The sequence below is a fragment of the Ursus arctos genome, unplaced genomic scaffold (genome assembly GCF_023065955.2).
Source record: "Ursus arctos isolate Adak ecotype North America unplaced genomic scaffold, UrsArc2.0 scaffold_18, whole genome shotgun sequence".
In the NCBI taxonomy this organism is placed as follows: domain Eukaryota; kingdom Metazoa; phylum Chordata; class Mammalia; order Carnivora; family Ursidae; genus Ursus; species Ursus arctos.
In genome coordinates, this window is record NW_026622852.1 from 15,278,763 (window position 1) to 15,298,166 (window position 19,404).

The 19,404-nt window shown below is 48.6% G+C and overlaps 1 protein-coding gene across 4 annotated transcripts in view; it reads left to right on the top strand.

Moving 5' to 3' along the window:
• The first annotated feature begins 2,300 nt into the window (after positions 1-2,300).
• MTAP (methylthioadenosine phosphorylase) overlaps positions 2,301-19,404 on the top strand; it is a 42,445-nt gene continuing 25,341 nt past the window's right edge. The window contains exons 1-5 of one of the 4 annotated variants that reach the window (XM_057313483.1): positions 2,320-2,557; positions 5,800-5,919; positions 13,332-13,418; positions 14,623-14,681; positions 17,941-18,108. In XM_057313483.1, the coding sequence (XP_057169466.1) occupies positions 2,525-2,557; positions 5,800-5,919; positions 13,332-13,418; positions 14,623-14,681; positions 17,941-18,108 (467 nt within the window). In that variant the 5' untranslated portion in view covers positions 2,320-2,524. Of the gene's footprint in view, positions 2,558-5,798; positions 7,934-13,331; positions 13,419-14,622; positions 14,682-17,940; positions 18,109-19,404 lie in introns of those variants that run through there. The other 3 variants (XM_026506447.4, XM_044386893.3, XM_044386890.3) reach the window with 3 other exon arrangements.

Genomic DNA, 19,404 nt, shown 5'->3' on the forward strand with positions numbered 1-19,404 from the left:
GAGCACAAGCAGGGGGAGCAACAGAGGGAGAGGGAGAAGCAGGCTCCCTGCTGAGCAGGGAACCCAATGTGGGGCTCAATCCCAGGACCCTGGGATCATGACCTGAGCCGAAGGCAGAAACTTAACCAACCCACCCAGGCGCCCCTCTAAAAGCTTATTTTGACACATTCTTTTAAAATGGGTTTTTATTAAAAGAACCCTGTGGGCACCTAGGTGGCTCAGCTGGTTAAGCATCTGTCTTCAGCTCAGGTCCTGATCCCAGAGTCCTGAGATCCAGCCCCACGTTGGGCTCCCGGCTCAGTGGGGAGTCTGCTTCTCCCTCTGCCCCTCACCCCACTCTCATGCTCTCACTTACTCTCTCTTTCAAATAAATAAATAAATAAAATCTTAAAAAAAAAAAAAAAACCAACCTGTAATGGCTGTTGTGAGTTCAAATCACCTATAGTTTGCCAGTCCTATGCTCCTAAGTATTTGTATGCTTTTTTCTCATAATGCATAATGACGAAAACTGCAGGAATCCCCTTGGGAGGTGGATAAATTTGTCTTGAACTACATGTCTCTCTCTCTCTCTCTTTCTCTCTCTCTCTCTCTCTCTCTCTCACACACACACACACACACACACACACACACACACACACACATAGTGCCTGACAGCCAGCTGGTGAGTGGGTGCCTGGTTTCTTACAAGATGTCAGAAAATTGCTTAAATTTTGTCTAGAATTGCTAATTTCCTCCTATTAAATGGCTTGTGAATTACATCCCTCAAAAAAACAGACCAGATTTGGGACAATTTTCCCTTCACAGACATCACATGCTCAAGAGCAAATGATTGAGCCCAGACCTGCAAGTTACAGTAGAAAAGTCCAGAAGTCCAGTTTAACCCCTTTCAAGTTTCCACCTCCTTCTCTGAGGGTCTTCTAATGCTTCCGGGATCCAACCTGTTTACAGGGCATAGCTTTTGGCAGAGACCCAATACTGGGTAGAAACCGGACTTGCTGGTCACATCAAAGCACATAAGTTGGTCAAGGTCCCCTAATGACCAAGCAGCCATAAACCCCAGGGTATCAGGGTCCCCACAATAGTTACTTTCTGATCAGTGGGCTTCCTGTTCCCCAGCAGAACAATCAGCAGACAGGCTCCTAAAAAATCATATTTGAGGGACTCCCAGCCTTCTGCCCTTTCAAAAGAACCTCCCAATCTTCTCCTTTCTATTCTTAGCCATTTCATTTTATAACTTAAAAGAACTAGGAAGAAAAAAAAAAACAACCTTCACATTGTAAGAAAAGTTAGACCTAGAGCAAAAAATAACAGGAGACTGAAAGTCTTTACTATTTAGGTGAACAGGCTGTATGGGTGCCCCCCCCAGCAGTGATATTTTAAGCGAAATTGTACTTGTGTTTTGTTTCAGTGTTTTGCTTCTGTAGGGAAAGAAGGCAGTATATTCTTCCACAGCCATCCTCCCATCCCCGAAAACGTGCAGTATTTTTGAGTCTCAGAACAGGACTGCCACCCAGCATTTAGTTTGGGGGAGCTTAATCCATCAAGGGAGGTTAAACTGGATTATCCTAGCAGGGGAGGGATGGGGACTTTGAGAAGAAGGGATTATCCAAGTGGAGATCTGGTGCTCTGCGTTGGGGGGCGGGGGCAGGAATGATCAGTATTGAACGATGAACCCACGGTCTGGATTCTGAATCTGGGTGTACTGGACATTGGCAGGGGTGGGAGGGGTTAAAGATGGCCTTGGCCGCGTCAAGCCAAACTGGGGGTTGGCAGTGTCTCACCCCCTTAAAAGCCTCCTCGCAAACTGAAGATGAGTAAACTATAGTTTGCACATCAGAAAGGTTATCCAGTAGCACGTTAGTCTGTTTATTTCCTTTTTGTCATCCCCGAGTCTGGGGCCAACCCAGTCCCTTCTTCGTCCCCCAGGAATTAAGGGACAGGAGCAAATCCCTGGTGTCGTCGCGGCGGTAGGAAGAGCACGGCGCGGCCGCTGGGTGTCAGCAGCTGGAGGGAAGGTCGGCAAACAGCCAGTTCCCTCGGGAGGAGGAGTCTCCCTCCCGCGAGAACTTCTGGAACGCGGATCGGCCAGATTTTACCCAGGAGGCCGAGAATGCAGCTATTAGTGGGCAGAGCACGGGGTGGCGCTCTTCCTCGTAGGGTCTTGCAAAAGTTAACGGAGCTGGTTAAAGTATAAAGCGCAGAGTGTAGGCCAATACAAGGGCTCAGCCAACGGTCTCCGTTATTATCCTAGTCGTGTACCCGTTACTTAGACCTGGGGCGGAGAAAGAAACCACGGAGAACCGGAAAGGTCTGCAGAAGGGGCGGGACGCGGGAACCTCGAATTGAGGAAGGGGGTGGCGGGGGCGATCCCACACTAGCAGCCAATCCAGCTGTCCCGGGGAGGAAGAGGAGGAGCCAGGGCCGCCCCCGGGACTCCGCACTGCTTAGTCCCGCGCTGCCGCTCCCACGGGCTCGGCTGCTGGGCCCCGCGAGTCCGCCACCGCAGTCGCCACCCCGCGCAGGCATGGCTTCAGGTGCCACCCCTACGGCAGTGAAGGTGAGATGAGCCGTCCCGGCGGCTGCAGTCCGCCCTGCTCTGTGCGCTCGCTCCCGCCCCGGGGGACCGCGCCCCAGAGCCACGCGCCCGGCCTGTGGCGCCCCCGCCACGGCGGCCAGGGTCTGGGGCCCGGCCCCGGGGTCGCTTGCCCAGCGGCAGGGGTTGGGGGAGAGGGAACGCTTGCAATCTCGCCCCCCACCACCACCTCGGGCTCATACGTACCCGCGCCGCGCGGGGAATGGGCAAGCCCCTTTGGAGAAGAGCAGTGGGTGGAGGCTGCGCCTGCCCCCCAGCCTTCCCCCTCACCACTGCTTTCTGGGGGCCAGCGAGGGTGCCGGCAGGGTGGGCGCCTGCAGCTGCTGAGACCCAACTCCTTGTGCCTGCCGGACTCAGGCTTCCGCTCCGACTCGGCTTGCTGAGCCCACGTGAACTGGGTGCTAGCTTTTTTGCAAGCTTCCGGCTTTTTTCTTATTCCTCCAAACGCAGGGCTTTTCTGGCCTGAAGTTGTCCCTGCAGGGCAATGCTTGGGGAATTCTGAGATTTTTTGACCTCACCGAAGTGAACCACAGGGCCGCTCCCTGTTTGGAGGCCTCTGAGTTTAAACTGTTTTGTTTGCAACCTTGAAAGTTAGAGATCAGTTTCCTTGTGCCCTCGGACCTCACAGGTCTCCGTACAAGGGATCATTGTTCGGTGGGAGCTTTGGCCAGAGGAGGGCACGAGTTCTAAAGGGTGCAGCGAGCTTCCCTGGGGCTTTGAAACACTTATATCCTGGTTGGTGCCTTGGAAGAGAGAGTGTGTAGAATTACAGTGCAGTGGAAAAATTGATGCTAAAATTCAAGATCTCTTCTAGGTTGTTCACGATTGGCTAAGAACTCAGTTAATTTGTTTGACTTTAGAAATTCATGGTCGATGGCATAGGAAGGTCAGGGATAGATCCTTCTTCGGGTATCCCCTCATTCCCGCCTTTGTGTTGACTTCTGGGAGAAGGCAGGTCCCTGCGGTGCGGATTCAGCCAGAATGATGAGTTTATCAGGCTCTTGTAGCTTTTAACGAGACACTCACAAGGAGAAGGGGTAGGGCGGAGAGTGTTGCATTCATACTTAGAGACATGAAATTCGTTTTTACATTTTGAAAAGAATCTTGGATTTAGCAAATACTTGTAGAAAGCCTCTACCTTACCGGTAACAGAGAACAAGGCAGAAGGCTTTTATGAAGCTTATGTGCAGAGTAGGTGAGCCAGTGCCTTAGGTGTCCGTCTCGAAGTGGGGCTTTCCTGCAGGGTTTGCTGGGATGGTTACAATTATGTGTCTGGCACATCGTTGAAACTTATTAAATGTTAGTGCTTATAAGAGGGGGGAGCTGAAATTAATTTTCATGTCTTTTCTCCAGCAGTTATTGTCATAGGTCTTACTAGTCTGCAGGTTTCAGTGGGTAAACAGGAAGTGAGCACCTTTCCCTTGCAGGAATACCCTTAAAGTGACATTAAAAGCAGAGAGGGATGATTTAAAAAAAAATTTTTCTTTTTAGTTAAATTCAATTTAATTAACATGTACTGTGTTATTAGTTTCAGAGGTAGAGGTCAGTGATTCATCAGTTGCATACAACACCCGGTGCTCAATACATCACATGCCCTCTTCAATGCCCTCACCCAGTTACCCTGTCCCCCACCTGCCGCCCCTCCAGCCACCCTGTTTGTTCCCTATAGTTAAGAGTCCCTTATGGTTTGCCTCCCTCACAGAGAGGGATGATGTTGAAAACAGTCTCACTTCGGTCTTGCTTGGCATTCTCCAGCCACACAGCTTCCCGGGCAAATTAGTGCAGTGCACTTAACTGCAGAATGGGGGCTGATTAGGGCCCTGATGTAATTATTGAATGACGGGTATTTTTGGTCCTGGCGAGCTGCTGAATATAAAATTAAGAGGGACGAATAGTGCTAGGCCTGCCTGCTGATTGCTCTTTGAGCTTAGAAAAGTGACAGCTTTGCTCCGAGCCTCCACGGTGGCAACACCAAATCCCCCAGACTGCTGAGGCAACATCCCGTACGGGAGACTGCAGGTGCTAGCGTGCAGAGCAAACCAGGCTCAGAAAACCATACGCCCTCCCCAGATCGTAGACTGGAGAGCTGGGACATTTCTGAAGACCCTGTAGCCACACAAACCCCTTTTTGTGGACGTAAAGCTAAGGCCCGGAGAGATGGACTAAGGTGTCCAGAACTACACCGCTGGACCTAGATAGTGATAGAACTGGGCCTGGAGCCTGGCCCTCCACCAACCAGATGCTGTGAAGCAGTTCTGAAACCTGACATGTGGTCTTGGGCCCCGTTTTATTGTGTGAGTAGAGAGATCATGCAGCCTGCCCCCCTGTGCGCACTGGATGCTCTCCCGTGGTATTAATGACAGCTGTTGTTGGGAGGACCCCAGGGAGACAGCATCCTCCGGCATCAGCCATGGGCAGGTGGTATGCATGACCATGCAGAGGGCTGAACAGGTCTTTGGCACCCCAACAGAACATTCTAAAGGGCTCTTTCAATGGGCTGTGGCTCCCCCAGGCTGCTGCCCAGCCTTTGCCATGGGGGATTAAAAATAAGCCTTATGAATCATGGTTGTTATGACAAGGAGGGCATATGGTCCCATCAGAAGTGGGTGGTGGGCTATCAGCACAATGGCATTAAGAGAGACAGACAAGTCACGGAGTCTAGACTGGGATGAATGGGCCTTTTAAGTTCTCCTTTTGGCACCTGAGTGTGGCTGGCAGAGGCCTTCAGACTGAAAGTCCTTGAGTGACCCTCAGAAACCAGGGGACAGCTGACCCACGGGTCCCATTTGGAAGCCAGAGGATGAGCAAGCCTTCATTTTTTTGCTTAGGGCCATGGTGGCATTTTGGGCAGAACAGTCCTTTTGTAGGACTGTCCTGGGCATTGTAGGATCTCTGGTGCATCCTGGACCCCTCCCCACAAAATGCCAGTCCCCTCCCCCCAGTCATCGTGGCAGCCGGAAATGTCCACATGGGTTTCCAGACACTCCCTTGGATAAGGGACAGACAGAGATGGCCTGGTGAGGAGATGCAGGGGCGGCCCGGTGTGTGTCCTGACCAGCAGAGAAAGACCTAAGATAAGGGGCCTTCTGTTGTCTGGAGGGGTGTTTATTTTTATTTTGCTTTTGCTGGAGGTGGGAGGAGAGACAGAAACAGTGGCAGATATTAATGCATTATTTCCTTTGATTCTCCTAATTCCACGGAGTAAGGTACAGATGAGCACACGGGATATACATTTTCGTGCGCAGTGGACCCTCATCCTTCACTGTGACTGCGATCACCGTATTCCAGCCCGTGTCTCAGAAGCAGCTACGGCAGTAGTTCTCAATGTGCGTGATGCATCCGCAGCCCCCTGGGGATTTGTCAGAAATGCACATTATCGGGCCCCATCCCAGTCCTGCTGAATCAGGAGCATGGGGGTGGGGGGCTGCAGTCTGGGTTTTGAAGAGCCTCCGTATATTCAGAATCCAGCGAAAATGTGACGACTGCTGACCCAGAGAGCTTTGAAGAGGCATCTGCACTTCTGACAAGCCCTTCAGGTGATTCTTGGCGTACGAGTTTCCTGTGGCTGCTGTAACCATCACCACAGACCCGACGGCTTCAAACTGTGCCCAGGGATTCTCTCACAGTCCTGGAGGTTAGAAGTACAGAATGAGTCCTGCTGGACTAACACCTGGCTGGTAGGGCAGCTTCTCTTGGAGGATCCGAGAGAGCGTCTGTTTCCTTGCTTTTCCAGCTTCTAGAAGTCACCAACATTCTTTGGCATCAGGTCGCCTTCTCCCTCATGGGACCGTCTTATAAGGACGCCTATGGTTACCTTTAGGGCCTATCCGGATAATCCAGGATGATCTCCCTATCTCAAGAGCTTTGACTTAGGTAAGGTAACGTGCACAGGTTCTGGGAATCAGGACACAGACAGGACCTCTCTCAGGAGCATGGTTTAGCCTGTGACACTCAGCCGGCCCACGCTGTGGAACTTCAAGGTCTAGGCCCCTCGATGCTGGCTGCACACCTTGCCCTGCCCAGTTCATCGAGTCTCTGGAATCTCGGACCTGAGCTTTGGTATCGAGAGCTCCCCGAGGGACTCTCCTGTCCAGGAGCTGACCCAGGGGGAGCACCGGGCAGATTGCTGCTGCTGTCGCACAAGGGGAGAGCTCCGCAGAATACAGTAAGAGTTGAGGAAAAGCCTTCTCAGAAAAATGGGCAATTTCGGGAGGCACAACTATATCTTTGAGAGGGTGTCTGCCCATCGGAGTAACATCCCGACTTTGTGAGGGGAGGTCGGTTGGATGTCCTGAGCCCTAAGGTTATCTGACCGAAATACCACACTCCTGTGTTAGTGTGTTAGCCTCACCGTAACGAGGCACCACACGCCGGGCGCCTGAAGCAACAGAAGGGTATCTCCTCAGAGCCTGGAGGCGGGAAGGCCAACATCGAGCTGTCAGCAGCATGGGTTGCTTTTGAGGCCTCCTTGGCGTGCGGATGGCCAGCTTCTTCCTGCGCTTCACACGGTCTTCCCTCTGGGGGTGTGTGTGTTCCCAATCTTGCTTTATTTATTTTTTTAAAAGATTTTATTTATTTATTCGACAGAGATGGAGACAGCCAGCGAGAGAGGGAACACAGCAGGGGGAGTGGGAGAGGAAGAAGCAGGCTCATAGCAGAAGAGCCTGATGTGGGGCTCGATCCCATAACGCCGGGATCACGCCCTGAGCCGAAGGCAGGCGCTTAACCGCTGTGCCACCCAGGCGCCCCCCGATCTTGCTTTATAGGCCACTGGTCATCATGGATTAGGGCCCTCCCTGTGACTGCATTTAACCTAATTATCTCATCAAAGAGCCTCTTTCCACAATCGTTACGTTCAGAGGTATTGGGTGTTGGGGCTTCAACCGAGGATTTGGGGAGGGGAGAACCAATGCAGCCCATAACCGTCACCCGCAAGGGCGGCTTACAGCGAGGAGCGTCTTGTCCGAGATTGGGCCACCAGCAGTCTCTGTGGACCATAGTGCGGGTTTTGAACAGGCCACCCAGACTGAGACATTTGGCCACTCTCTCCCCACACAGCTGGGCTTCCGGGATTTTACAAGGCTCTGGGAGGCTCCAAGCCAGGTTGGCTCCATAAAAGAACTTTTGTCTCTTGCACTTGCCAAATATGCCCATGGCAACCAGAGCTGAAGGCCTGAAGTGCTCAGATCAGGGATCGCCGCCGGCGTGAGCTCTGGTCCTCTCGCCTCATCGTGAGTTCGAAGCACTCAGAGGCAGCCCACCTCCCTGCCATGAGCTAGACTCAGCTGCTCGGGCTGCTGTGGTTTGAGAATGCCGACACGGAGTGCTAGGTTCTTGGAGGTAGTGTATCCAGGCCTCAAAGTGATGGCGAGTGGTTCTTGCAACCAAGTGGGATGTGTGAAATCTCCTGGGTCCTGGTACTAGGGGAAATAGACAAAGGGTAGGGGTTCATAGGAGCCCTTTCAGCATTGCTGGAAATAACCATTCTGGCCAGGTCAAGCCAACATTTAGATAAAATGCTTTTGCGCTCTCAGGGAGGAAGTCAAACCCTCTTCTCTTTTTAAGGAAATTGACTCAGTGGTCTGTCAGTGGGAAAGTGCGAGATGAACCAGTAGCTGTTAAAAGTTGGCAATGACCATGATTGACCAGGGATTCTCTGTTTCAGAGCTTTATCCCGTGTAAGGAAGTCCTGGCTGGGCAGGATTGGCCCAGAAGTTCCATCCCAGTCCTCATATATATTTCTAGGCCGTCTAGGGTTACCTGGACTAAACGCTGGTGCTTCTGGCCCAGGAGGCCTGGTAAGGTCTTGTCGTTGCTTCCCGAGTGTCGTTACTTGGCCTCTCTGAGCATCAGTTTCCTCAGTACACGGAGAGAGTAAAACTTTCCTGATGGGGTATGATGTTCTAAAGGACTCCAGGAGATATTGGGAGACAATACATCATAGCAGTTGAGCATGAAAGACCTGGGTTCCTTTTCTGTCTTTCCTTCTTATAATTTATTGTTGGACGAGTTTCTTAACTTGATGCTTTTCTTTTGTCTTGGGGAAAATGGGTATAATACTGTAGGGCATATCTTACTGGGTGGTTGTGAAGATCAAATGAAGTAAGGTGGCTGGAGTACTTAGCACAGTGCCTGGGACATCTAAGTACTCAGATGCAGTGACTTTATTACCAAGGCAGGTACTGAGTCAGCTATTGAATTTAGAGGCTCCAGGTGACAATGAATTAGGCTATGGTGCTTGCAAGTTCCATCCTAGTTGTACTTTGCTGTGGAGCCAGCAGGTGGCGACATTGCCCCATCCTGGCACTGATGGCCTCTCTCTGCTGCAGGAAAATGGTTAGAGGTCCGTTTCTCGCTGTGGCAGTAGGCAGTTGCTACGCTTGTCCTGTATACCTTGCAAGATAGGACTTTCTATAAACAACTGGAGCCGGTTGGGTGACTGGACATGCCCACCTACGGATAATTCCAGTGCCAGAGACCCCATCCCAGCCTTTCTGGACGGCTCTTGCTTTCATGCCCAGTCCATGTTGCTCTCCGGGGGGCTGAGTTACCAGCTACCTAATGCAGTCATGCAGCTGGGGTGCTGTGGACTGAAGCTTGGGGCTGCTTACCGTGGGCTCAAGGGCACTGAACTTCGGCAGGACCCCTGGTCAGCATTTGTTAGTCACTGCCGCGGTTTTGGGCTAGCTGGCCCCAAACCGGGAGGTGGTTTCACAACAGTCAGTTTTGTTGTGTTTGTGCAAGTCTGAGAATCCAGTGTTGAATCCAGAATATGAGATGCTGTGGCCCAGGGGACATCCAGAAACAGCCAAGTCAAAGTGGTAATAAGCCTTTAAAAAAAAAAAAAAGGCAGAAGCTTTCAAGAGCAACAGAATCCCCCAAGATTAGGCCGAAAATACTTTCAGAGTCAGCAGTTCAGTTTTGTGACCTAGGGTGAGGACGAAGGGCTGGGCAGTTTATTAGCCCCGCCCCCATGGTCTGGGGTGACTCCGAAATGCATGAAACACAGGATAAAATGGAGAAGCCAGATGGAGGGAGGGTTAGGATCATATGACACTGATTTACAATTTTTTTCTAGTGGATTGGCATGATTTAAGTGTACTGACTTAAACAAACACTTCTGTTGATTTAAAAATCAACTAATACTGGTTAGTCTTAACGATGATCTGTGGTGGTAAGGAGAGAGAGGTGGGGTTGGCCCAGAATGGAACCTGCTGTGGTTTCAACAACGTACCACAAGGTGGCGCCAACTTCAAAAACTGGTTTAGCCGCTTGAGGAAGTTGTGGGGACACTTTTAAACTTCTGAATCCTGTAACTAGCAGTTGTTCAGTAAAATCTCACTAAATTGCCCCTCCTGTTTGGTTTGGTTTTGTTTCTAGAAAACTGAGGGCCAGAGAGGTAGCCATTCATAATGATATAAAATCAACTCGTGTAACCTGATCTGAAAATTATTCGGGTGCTCAGTGACTTCTTAACCTGGATTTTTTTCTCAAGGAGCTGCTTTCATTGAGTAGAAATTTTACTCAAGTGACAAGCTTTTCATTGAAAAAAAATGCTCGGGTCACTTTCCATTTGGTTTCTAATGAAGTGTCCTCTCTCTAACTTGTGACTGATAATTTAAATACTATTCTTCCTTATCAGCCCGGAGAAGGCTTAATGATCTCCGTCATTTAATTTTTAGTTAACAATTCAGTTAATATTTAGCTGTCTTTGTAACTGCTCTTGTTTGTGTTTCGTAGTCATCGAATTAGATTAACTCTGGAGTTGCAGGGCCAGGTTCCTGTAACTCCCATTAGCCCCCAAAGACTAGGGCTGATAAGTTCATCTCTGGAAAATGCAACACTACACTTGGACTTAAAATATATATATATATATAGAAAGGATAGTTTGATTTTATAAATATACATGAGACTAACTTTTCATGCTTTTCCCAACTCTTCTATCCATGATCTCTTACAACTCTGTGATTTTAGTGGCATAGGAAAGAAAATCTTTCTCGTTTCTTTATCTAATGTTACAATGAGGCGATAAATGGGAAGATAGACCACGGGAGGGAGGGAGCCTTCCTCAGCTGGCTACCGGCAAGTGACAGCAGAGCGCTAAATCAGAACTTTTAGAAGTGTGCTCCGGTGAGGGACTTCCCTGCCTGAAATGTGCTCAGGGGGCGAAGAGGGGCAGAATCGTAGGTGGGACAGTGTGGTCTCAGGATATCCCAGGGTCACAGGAAGACTGGGGGTGCCTGAGTGTAGCAGAGCTCCCAGACATCAGGATGCGGAAGCCGGCTGCAAACAGAGAACCCAAGAGTGAGCTCTCAGCTTGGGGTTTGGATAAACGGAACCGTGGCACTGTCAGGTGACCACTCTGTGAGCAGCGGCCCAGTGAGCTGCAGAACCGGGGAGACCCCCTTCCCTGCCATGTAGGGATAGAGGGAACATACCTCAATATCATAAAAGCCATATACGAAAAACAGCTAATATCATCCTCATGAGGAAACACAGAGCTTTCTGCTAAGGTCAGGAACACAGCAGGGAATGTCCACGATCACCACTGCAGTTCAGCATAGTACTGGAAGTCCCAGCCTCAGCAATCAGACAACAAAAAGAAATAAAGGGCATCCAGATTGGCAAAGAAGAAGTCAAACTCTTAACTCTTCGCAGACGACATGATACTCTATGTAGAAAACCCAAAAGACTCCACCCCCCAAATTGCTAGAACGCATACAGGAATTCAGCAACATGGCGTGATATAAAATCAATGCGCAGAAGTCCGTGGCATTTCTATACACTAACAATGAGACTGAAGAAAGAGAAATTAAGGAGTCGATCCCATTTACAATTGCATCCACGACCCTGTGATACCTAGGAATAAACCTAACCGAACATGTAAAGGATCTGTATCCTGAAGACGATAGAACACTCATGAAAGAAACTGAAGAAGACACAAAGAAATGGAAAAACGTTCCATGCTCATGAATTGGAAGAACAACTACTGTTAAAATGTCTATGCTACCTAGAGCAGTCCACACATTCAGTGCAATCCCTATCAAAATACCATCAGCATTTTTCATAGAGCTGGAATAAACAATCCTAAAATTTGTACGGAACCAGAAAAGACCCCGAATAGCCAGAGGAATGTTGAAAAAGAAAACCAAAGCCGGTGGCCTCACAATTCCAGACTTCAGGCTCTGTTACAGAGCTGTGATCACCAAGACAGCATGGTACTGGCACAGAAACAGACACATCGACCAATGGAACAGAATAGAGAACCCAGAAATGGACCCTCGACTCTATGGTCAACTAATCTTCGACAAAGCAGGAAGGAATATCCGATGGAAAAAAGACAGTCTCTTCAACAAGTTGTGTTGGGAAAATTGGGCAGCCACATGCAGAAGAATGAAGCTGGACCATTTCCTCACACCATACACAAAAATAGACTCAAAATGGATGAAAGACCTAAATGTGAGACAGGAATCCATCAAAATCCTAGAGGAGAACACAGGCAGCAACCTTTTTGACCTTGGCCGCAGCAACTTCTTGCTAGACACATCACTGGAGGGAAGGGAAACAAAAGCAAAAATGAAGTATTGGGACTTTATCAAGATAAAAATCTTTTACACGGCAAAGGAACAGTCAACAAAACTAAAAGGCAACCTACAGAACGGGAGAAGATATTTGCAAAAGTCTTATCAGATAAAGGGCTAGTAGCCAAATATATAAAGAATTTACCAAACTCAACACCCAAAAACCAAAAAGTCTAGTCAAGAAGTGGGCAGAAGACAGGAACAGACATTTCTCCAAAGAAGACATCCAAATGGCCAACAGACACATGAAAAATGTTCGGATCACTTGGCATCAGGGAAATGCAAAATTAAAACCACAATGAGATACCACCTCACAGCAGCCAGAATGGCTAAAATTAATAACTTAGGAAACAGCAGGTGTTGGCGAGGATGAGGAGAAAGGGTTCGTCTTACACTGTTGGTGGGAATGCAGGCTGGTGCAGCCACTGTGGAAAACAGTATGGAGTTCCTCAAAACGTGAAAAATAGAGCCATCCTATAGCCCAGCAATTGCAGTACTAGGCATTTATCCAAAGGATTCAAACATAGTGATCTGAAGGGGCACCTGCACCCCAGTGTTGATAGCAGCAATGTCCACAATAGCCAGACTATGGAAAGAGCCCAGAAGTCCACTGACAGATGAATGGATAAAGAAGATATGGTAAATATATACAACAGAGTACGACTCAGCCATCAAAACCACAAAATCTTGCCATTTGCAGCAACACGTACAGAACTAGAGGGAATTATGCTAAGTGAGATTAAGTCAGAAAGACAAATACCATATGATTTCACTCGTATGTGGAATTTAGGAAACAAAACAGTTAACATAGGGGAAGGGAAGGAAAAATAAAATAAGAAAATAGAGAGGGAGGCAAGACATAAGAGACTCTGAACTCTAAGAAACGAACTGAGGGTTGCTGGAGGGGAGGTGGGTGGGAGAAGAGGTAACTGGGTGACAGGATTAAGGAGGCACTTGAATTACTGAGCACTGGGTATTGTATGCAACTGATGAATCACTAAATTCTACCTCTGAGACTAATTTAAAGAAAAAGTGACTAGGGCTTAGCAGGAATGGAGAAGAGCGTATGTATGTGAATAAATGAATTTGCTTGAAGTAATGATTTTGTTTCTACTGTAAAATGACCAAATATGTTGTCTTTTTATTGTCTCCTTTAGATTGGAATAATTGGTGGAACAGGCCTGGATGATCCAGAAATCTTAGAAGGAAGAACTGAAAAATATGTGGATACTCCCTTTGGCAAGGTCACTATCCATCCCTTTAGTGGAGACATACCAGCTTTTTCCTTTTTTCTTGCTGGTTTGGTTTTTACATTAAAAAAATATATATATATTTTTTAACTGCTTTTGTCTTGGCAGCACAGGGCTGTCTGCCCCAGGCTGAGAGGGCCCAGTGGTCTTGTCATTGGGCTCTACCAGCTGAAGTAGTGTCCCTAGGAGTGTCTTGGACCTCGTAGGATTGAGACCCTGCACATGTAACTTCTCAGTTTTTATCTCTAGAAGCCAGAGACTCGTTTCAGAGATAGCAGCTGTACGTCTTCAGATCACTGCATTCAAATTAGCTTCTAATTTGGGGCCTATAGGTCTTCCACATTAATTATGCCGACAGATGGCAAACAGGAACAAATAATGCAAAGTGGTCTTTTCTTAGTAAGCCCTGGCCCAAGGCGGTGGGGGGATTTCCTGAGGGTCCAGAAATCAATAGCATAACTCAACTAAAAATAAAACACTCGTCTTTTTCTATTAAAAGGCAGCTACTTATTCTCCCAGCTCCTGTGTCTTCCAGAGAGGATGAGGTGTCGACCTTCTCCCAGTCCCATACTGCTACTTCCAAACACGACGGACCTTCTGGTCCTCCTCCCAGGATCCCTGTATGTGGCAGTTCCTCCCAGCCCTCCTTTCCAGCCAAGTCCTTAGACTGACCTCATGTTCTCTAAGTCCTGCTCTCAGCTTGGCTCATCTCATGGCCTCGTGTTTTCTGAGCCCTCTCCAGTTCTCAGGACCTTCCCCTCTGTTACCTCCGGTCATCCCATGGCCCTCTTAGACTTGGTTGGCATGGCAAGCGGTTCCGGGGCTGAGTTCTTAAGTTCTGTGGCAGTGGCCTCCTTACCACATTTTACTCTCACACCTGTTCTTGTACCTGCCAGGTACCCTTGACATATCTGTATTTGACCAGCATGACATTGGAGCCCCCCAGGGTGCTTGCGACAAGTAGATCTTACTAAATGGTACCTGCCCACGCACCCGAGGCAGGCCTCCTGCCCCCGTGCCTCCGGACGGCTCTGTGTTGATTGAGGTCAAATCTGGACTCCCTTACTTCTTTCAAGTGTATCTTCCACGTTTCCATGAATCCTATTGTGGTGGAACAATTGAAATGGCAGTTTTTTAAATCGTTTGTATATGAATGAGTTCAAGTCATTGGGTTGTAACCATCTTTCATTACGTTCAGCCTTCCGATGCCTTAATTTTGGGGAAGATCAAGAACGTCGATTGCGTCCTCCTTGCACGGTAAGGTGTTTTAAGCTTTTTGAATATTGCTATTAAAGGAGGGTTTACATTTGACTCAGATCCTGGAGAGAGTGATGGTGTGGGCGTGAGTTCTTCGTATTGGTAGAGTCAGAGCACCTCAGTAACCTTTGTCGACTGCTTACGGTTTTGGGTAAATTCTAGTGACTTCGGAGATCAGAGAGCTCACCCCAATTCCCCTTAGGCTGGAAAAGCGGTTAAAATAATCAGTAGACAATAGAATGAATCTGACTAAAATTGAAGCTTCTGGATTTAGTTCTCACTGCCAGAGGAGAGGTGCTTTTCCTTATTTATTGTTTTTCTTCTAATTAACAAGAGAAACTGCTTCATTCACGACCCCCTGTGTGGTAGTAGTTATGGGTTTGCAGGGAGCGGGTTCCCGTTGGTATCCACATTGTTTCCTTGAAAAGCTGTTCTACTATTACAGACGGGGCGACTCATCTCTACCACACAGCTGGAAATTAGTCAGACCTCATGTATTAGTTTTCTCATGCTGTGAACAAATTACCACAAGGGCAGCGACTTCACACACAGTGTCCCACAGTTTCTCAACATCGGGAGTGTGAGCACAGCTTAGGTGGTTCCCCTGCTCAGGGTTACACAAGGTCACACAAGGTATACCGAGGGACTTGTTCTCATCGGCAGCCCCATTCAGGCTCGCCGGTGTCGTTGGCAGAATTCAGCTCCTCTCGGCTTGTCCACACTCCCTGTCCCGTGGTGCCCTCCAGGGGTGGAGCTCCCATGATAGTGGCCAGCAGGAGGGGCTCTCTGGGCCCGGCCGGCAAGGTGGCACCTGCTTGTGGGAGTGACCCCCTGAGGTGGAGCCCATTGACCGGAAGCAAATCTCAGGTCCACCTGCAGTGGAGGGAGGAGGGAATTACACTGAGCATGAAAACGGGGGATCCGCCTAGAGGCCGGCTGCCACACTAGTGGCAGTGACGTTGCTGAATCCAGTACAACTGAATTTTAGTTTTAGATGGTCACTTGGGGTCGATTTCAGGCAGCCTTCTTTGTTGGTCCCGTGGTCATTGCTGGGGGACTGATTCATTTTTTTCCAGGCTCTAAGAGAAAGCAGCTGATGGTGTGGCCCTCTGGTGAGGGTTTTATACTCCTACCCGATGAACTGAATTGTGTTGGACTAGGAACTGTTTGTCCCTTGAATGCAAGTGTTTCTTAATGACTTCGGGTTTTTGAATTTCTTTTGAAAACTGTGATTAGTGTTTTGGAGACCAGCCTTGGGAAAATGCATATACTGTCTGCGTATTCACGGACCTCCACCTCTGAGAGGCCATCTGTGCACTCAGGGTAAAAACCCTCATATGCTCTGCCTGTTTGAAACTATGTTCAAAGCATTTTGATGTGTTTCACAATTCTCTTGGTGAACAGAAAAGACATAAAGTTTTTCTTCTAATATTAACACGGGATGATACAAGGGATATTTAATAACCACCCTATGATGCAGGTAATATTATTAACCATTTTCTAGGTGGAAAAAATCAGACTGAGAGCACTGAGTGGCTGTGAGGTCACATCGCCAGTAAATGGCAAGGCTAGGATTTGAATCCAGGCACTTCCACTCTAAAGCCCAAACTTAATCATCATTGTAGAATAGTGAGATTTTTGTGTGTTCACCTACTTCCTTGAAAGCCTGTTTCTGCATTATCACACTTGGCCCTTCCGTGGTGGACCATTACACCGTTCTGTTGGTAGTTTTTCAGGCAGCCCAGAATGATTTTAACTCTCTATGAAATACTGCTTATAGAAGTCTATCATCTAATGTGAATTTTTAACAATAACTTTAGAAATTGGGTTCCCTTGACTGGCCGTTTACTGGCACTCTTGGTCGTGTTCTGCATCCCGGCCAGGAGCACAGACAAGGGCCTCACCCTCTCGGGAAGATAGACATGGAAAAGGAACTGTAGTTTGGGGGCGCCTGGGTGGCACAGCGGTTAAGCGTCTGCCTTCGGCTCAGGGCGTGATCCCGGCGTACCGGGATCGAGTCCCACATCGGGCTCCTCCGCTATGAGCCTGCTTCTTCCTCTCCCACTCCCCCTGCTTGTGTTCCCTCTCTCGCTGGCTGTCTCTATCTCTGTCAAATAAATAAATAAAATCTTTAAAAAAAAAAAAAAAAAGGAACTGTAGTTTGAGTTACCAACAGATGGTAGAAAGGAAAGGGGATAGCGGTGTGACTTTGACTCGGTGGTCATGGAAAGCACTTCTCTGCAGAGGTGACGTTGGAGTAGAGAGCTCAGCGGGCTGGAGGCCTGAGCAGGACTGAGCAGAGATGGGCAGCGAGGAGGCCCTTAAGGCTGACGTGGGACAAGAGCTGAGGTTGCATTAGGACACTGGTGCCCAAGTGACACGAGGGCCATGGTTAGGTGTTTGGATTTTATTTGAAGTGTGGTAGGAAGTCGGTGGTGGTTGTGTTCGTTTGCTTGAGCTGACGCAGACTGGGTGGACACAGAAGGTTCTTTGCTCACAGTTCTGGAGCTACACTTCCAAGATCAAGGTGTCAGTAGGATTGGTTCCTTCTGAAGGCTTGTGGGGGAAGGACCTATTCCAGACCTCTCTTTTTTTTTTTTTTTTGACTCGTGGATGGCCATCTTCTCCCTGTATCTTCACACATTCTTCCCAGTGTGTAAGTCTGTGTCCAGATTTCCTCCTCTTGTGAGGACACTGGATTAGGGTCCACCCTAATGCCCTCGTAACTTCATTACCATATGAAAGACCCTCCCTGCAAACACAGGTGTATTCTGACATACTGGGGATTAGGGCTGCAAAATATGGATTCTGGCCAGGGGGTGGGGGGTGGGGGTGGGGGGGGGCACAATTCAGCTACTAACAGTGGTCATGCGTGAGGTGACTGGTTCTTGGACGAAACCTGCTAGTGTCATAACAGCTGGGAACTGTAATTATTTTGAAAGTTTCATTAACTTATTTGGGTGATCAGACGAAGGGAGAGAGTCAACTGGGAGCTTGAGTTTCTCCTCCTATTTTATATCTTTCTTCATGGGCGCCTTACTGGCTCTTGATAGGAAAATAAATGCATGCCATGGAAAGGTGGCCTGTACTTTAAGACCAAGTGGTTTGTATTTGCAGTAGGTGAGTTATCCCCTGGCCTCTGCCCGTAAAAGTGCTTTGATGGCAAGGGCTGGAAGGTGCTGCTATAAACTGAGTTTTCTCTTCTAACAGTATTCCAGTGCCCTGCTCACTGTCCCGCTGTATCCACTCCTTCCCACAGGCACGGGAGACAGCATACCATCATGCCTTCGAAAGTCAACTACCAGGCGAACATCTGGGCTCTGAAGGAGGAGGGCTGCACACACGTCATAGTGACCACAGCCTGCGGCTCCTTGAGGGAAGAGATTCAGCCCGGTGATATCGTCATTATTGATCAGTTCATCGACAGGTGAGCGGGTCATCTAAGATGCCTTAGGCTCGGGTGAGATCCTTCCCAGCTCAAGTAGATGTCGTATGCGGTTCTGGGAGAGGAGCAGAGGGCAGGCCCACAGATTTGCCTGAAGCTTTGCACTGTGGGAAGTTTTTAAACAGCTGCAAACCAGAGTAAGGATCACCTGTCCGGTGACCAGTTCCCAGCTCTGCCATTTCTCAGTTCACCATGGTCTGTAATTTGAATAGATAAGAACTCTCGTAGACCCAAGCAAATCGCCTCTTGTTTCCTTAGCTTTCGCTGCCTGGACACTGCTCTCCTTTTCCCTATTGTCTCACGGACTTTTTTGAACTTGGTTTTTTCAAATAAGATTCCAGAGGGGGTCCACTCATGACACGTATGAGCTAATAATGCTTCCGCCACCTCCTTTTCCCCTTTTTCTTGTTGTCCCATAGCGTCCCCATTCAGGATTTTACTGACTGCACCCTTAAGTGTCAGTGTCTCCCCCTGTCCCCTATGTTTGCTGTAAACCAGTTGGTAGCTCTGGAGGCCTGATGAGAACCAGGTTCACATTCTTGGCAGGAACCCTCCTTGCATCGTATCGGCAGGCATGTAATGTCCGGTTGTCTTTACATGGTTTTAAGATCGACCAGTTGGTTCAGGAGCTAGGGACTTTTTTGTTATTTGGTAGTACCAGTAATATATAACATTCCTTTACTCAAAAAAATTCAGCAGTAATTGACTGCCATGATCCTGGGCTTTTTCTGAATTTAGAAATAGTTGGAAGAGGGGCACCTGGGTGGGTCCCGTCGATTAAGCATCTGACTCTTGGTTTCAGCTCAAGTCGTGATCTCAGGATCATAAGATCGAGCCCTGAATCAGGCTCCACCCTCAGAGTGGAGTCTGCTTGAGATTCTCTCCCCCTCTCTGCCCTTTCGCCAGCTCTCTTTCTAAAATAAACAAATAAGTAAAATCTTAAAAAAAAAAAAGAAAAGAAAAAGAAAGAAATAGTTGAAGAATCACAAGGGAAAGTGGGTGCTCTCCTAGGGATCCCTTTCCACTCCCCTGCCCCCCTATAATTCCTGGGGAAAGGACCCACCTCCCAAGGTATTCCAGATCGAGACAGGAGGCTACACTCTGCACTTTGAGTCGGTGGTGGGGAGAAGTAGTACAGAGTTTAAGCCATTTGGTGGCTCCTACTGCAGTCCCCAGACTGTCACCTCTGTCCATCCTGCCCTCCCCATCTGCTGTCGCTGAGTTTACTCCACCCAAGCGCCCTTTCCCCTGTTCCATGGGAAGAAAGTTTGTTCACTC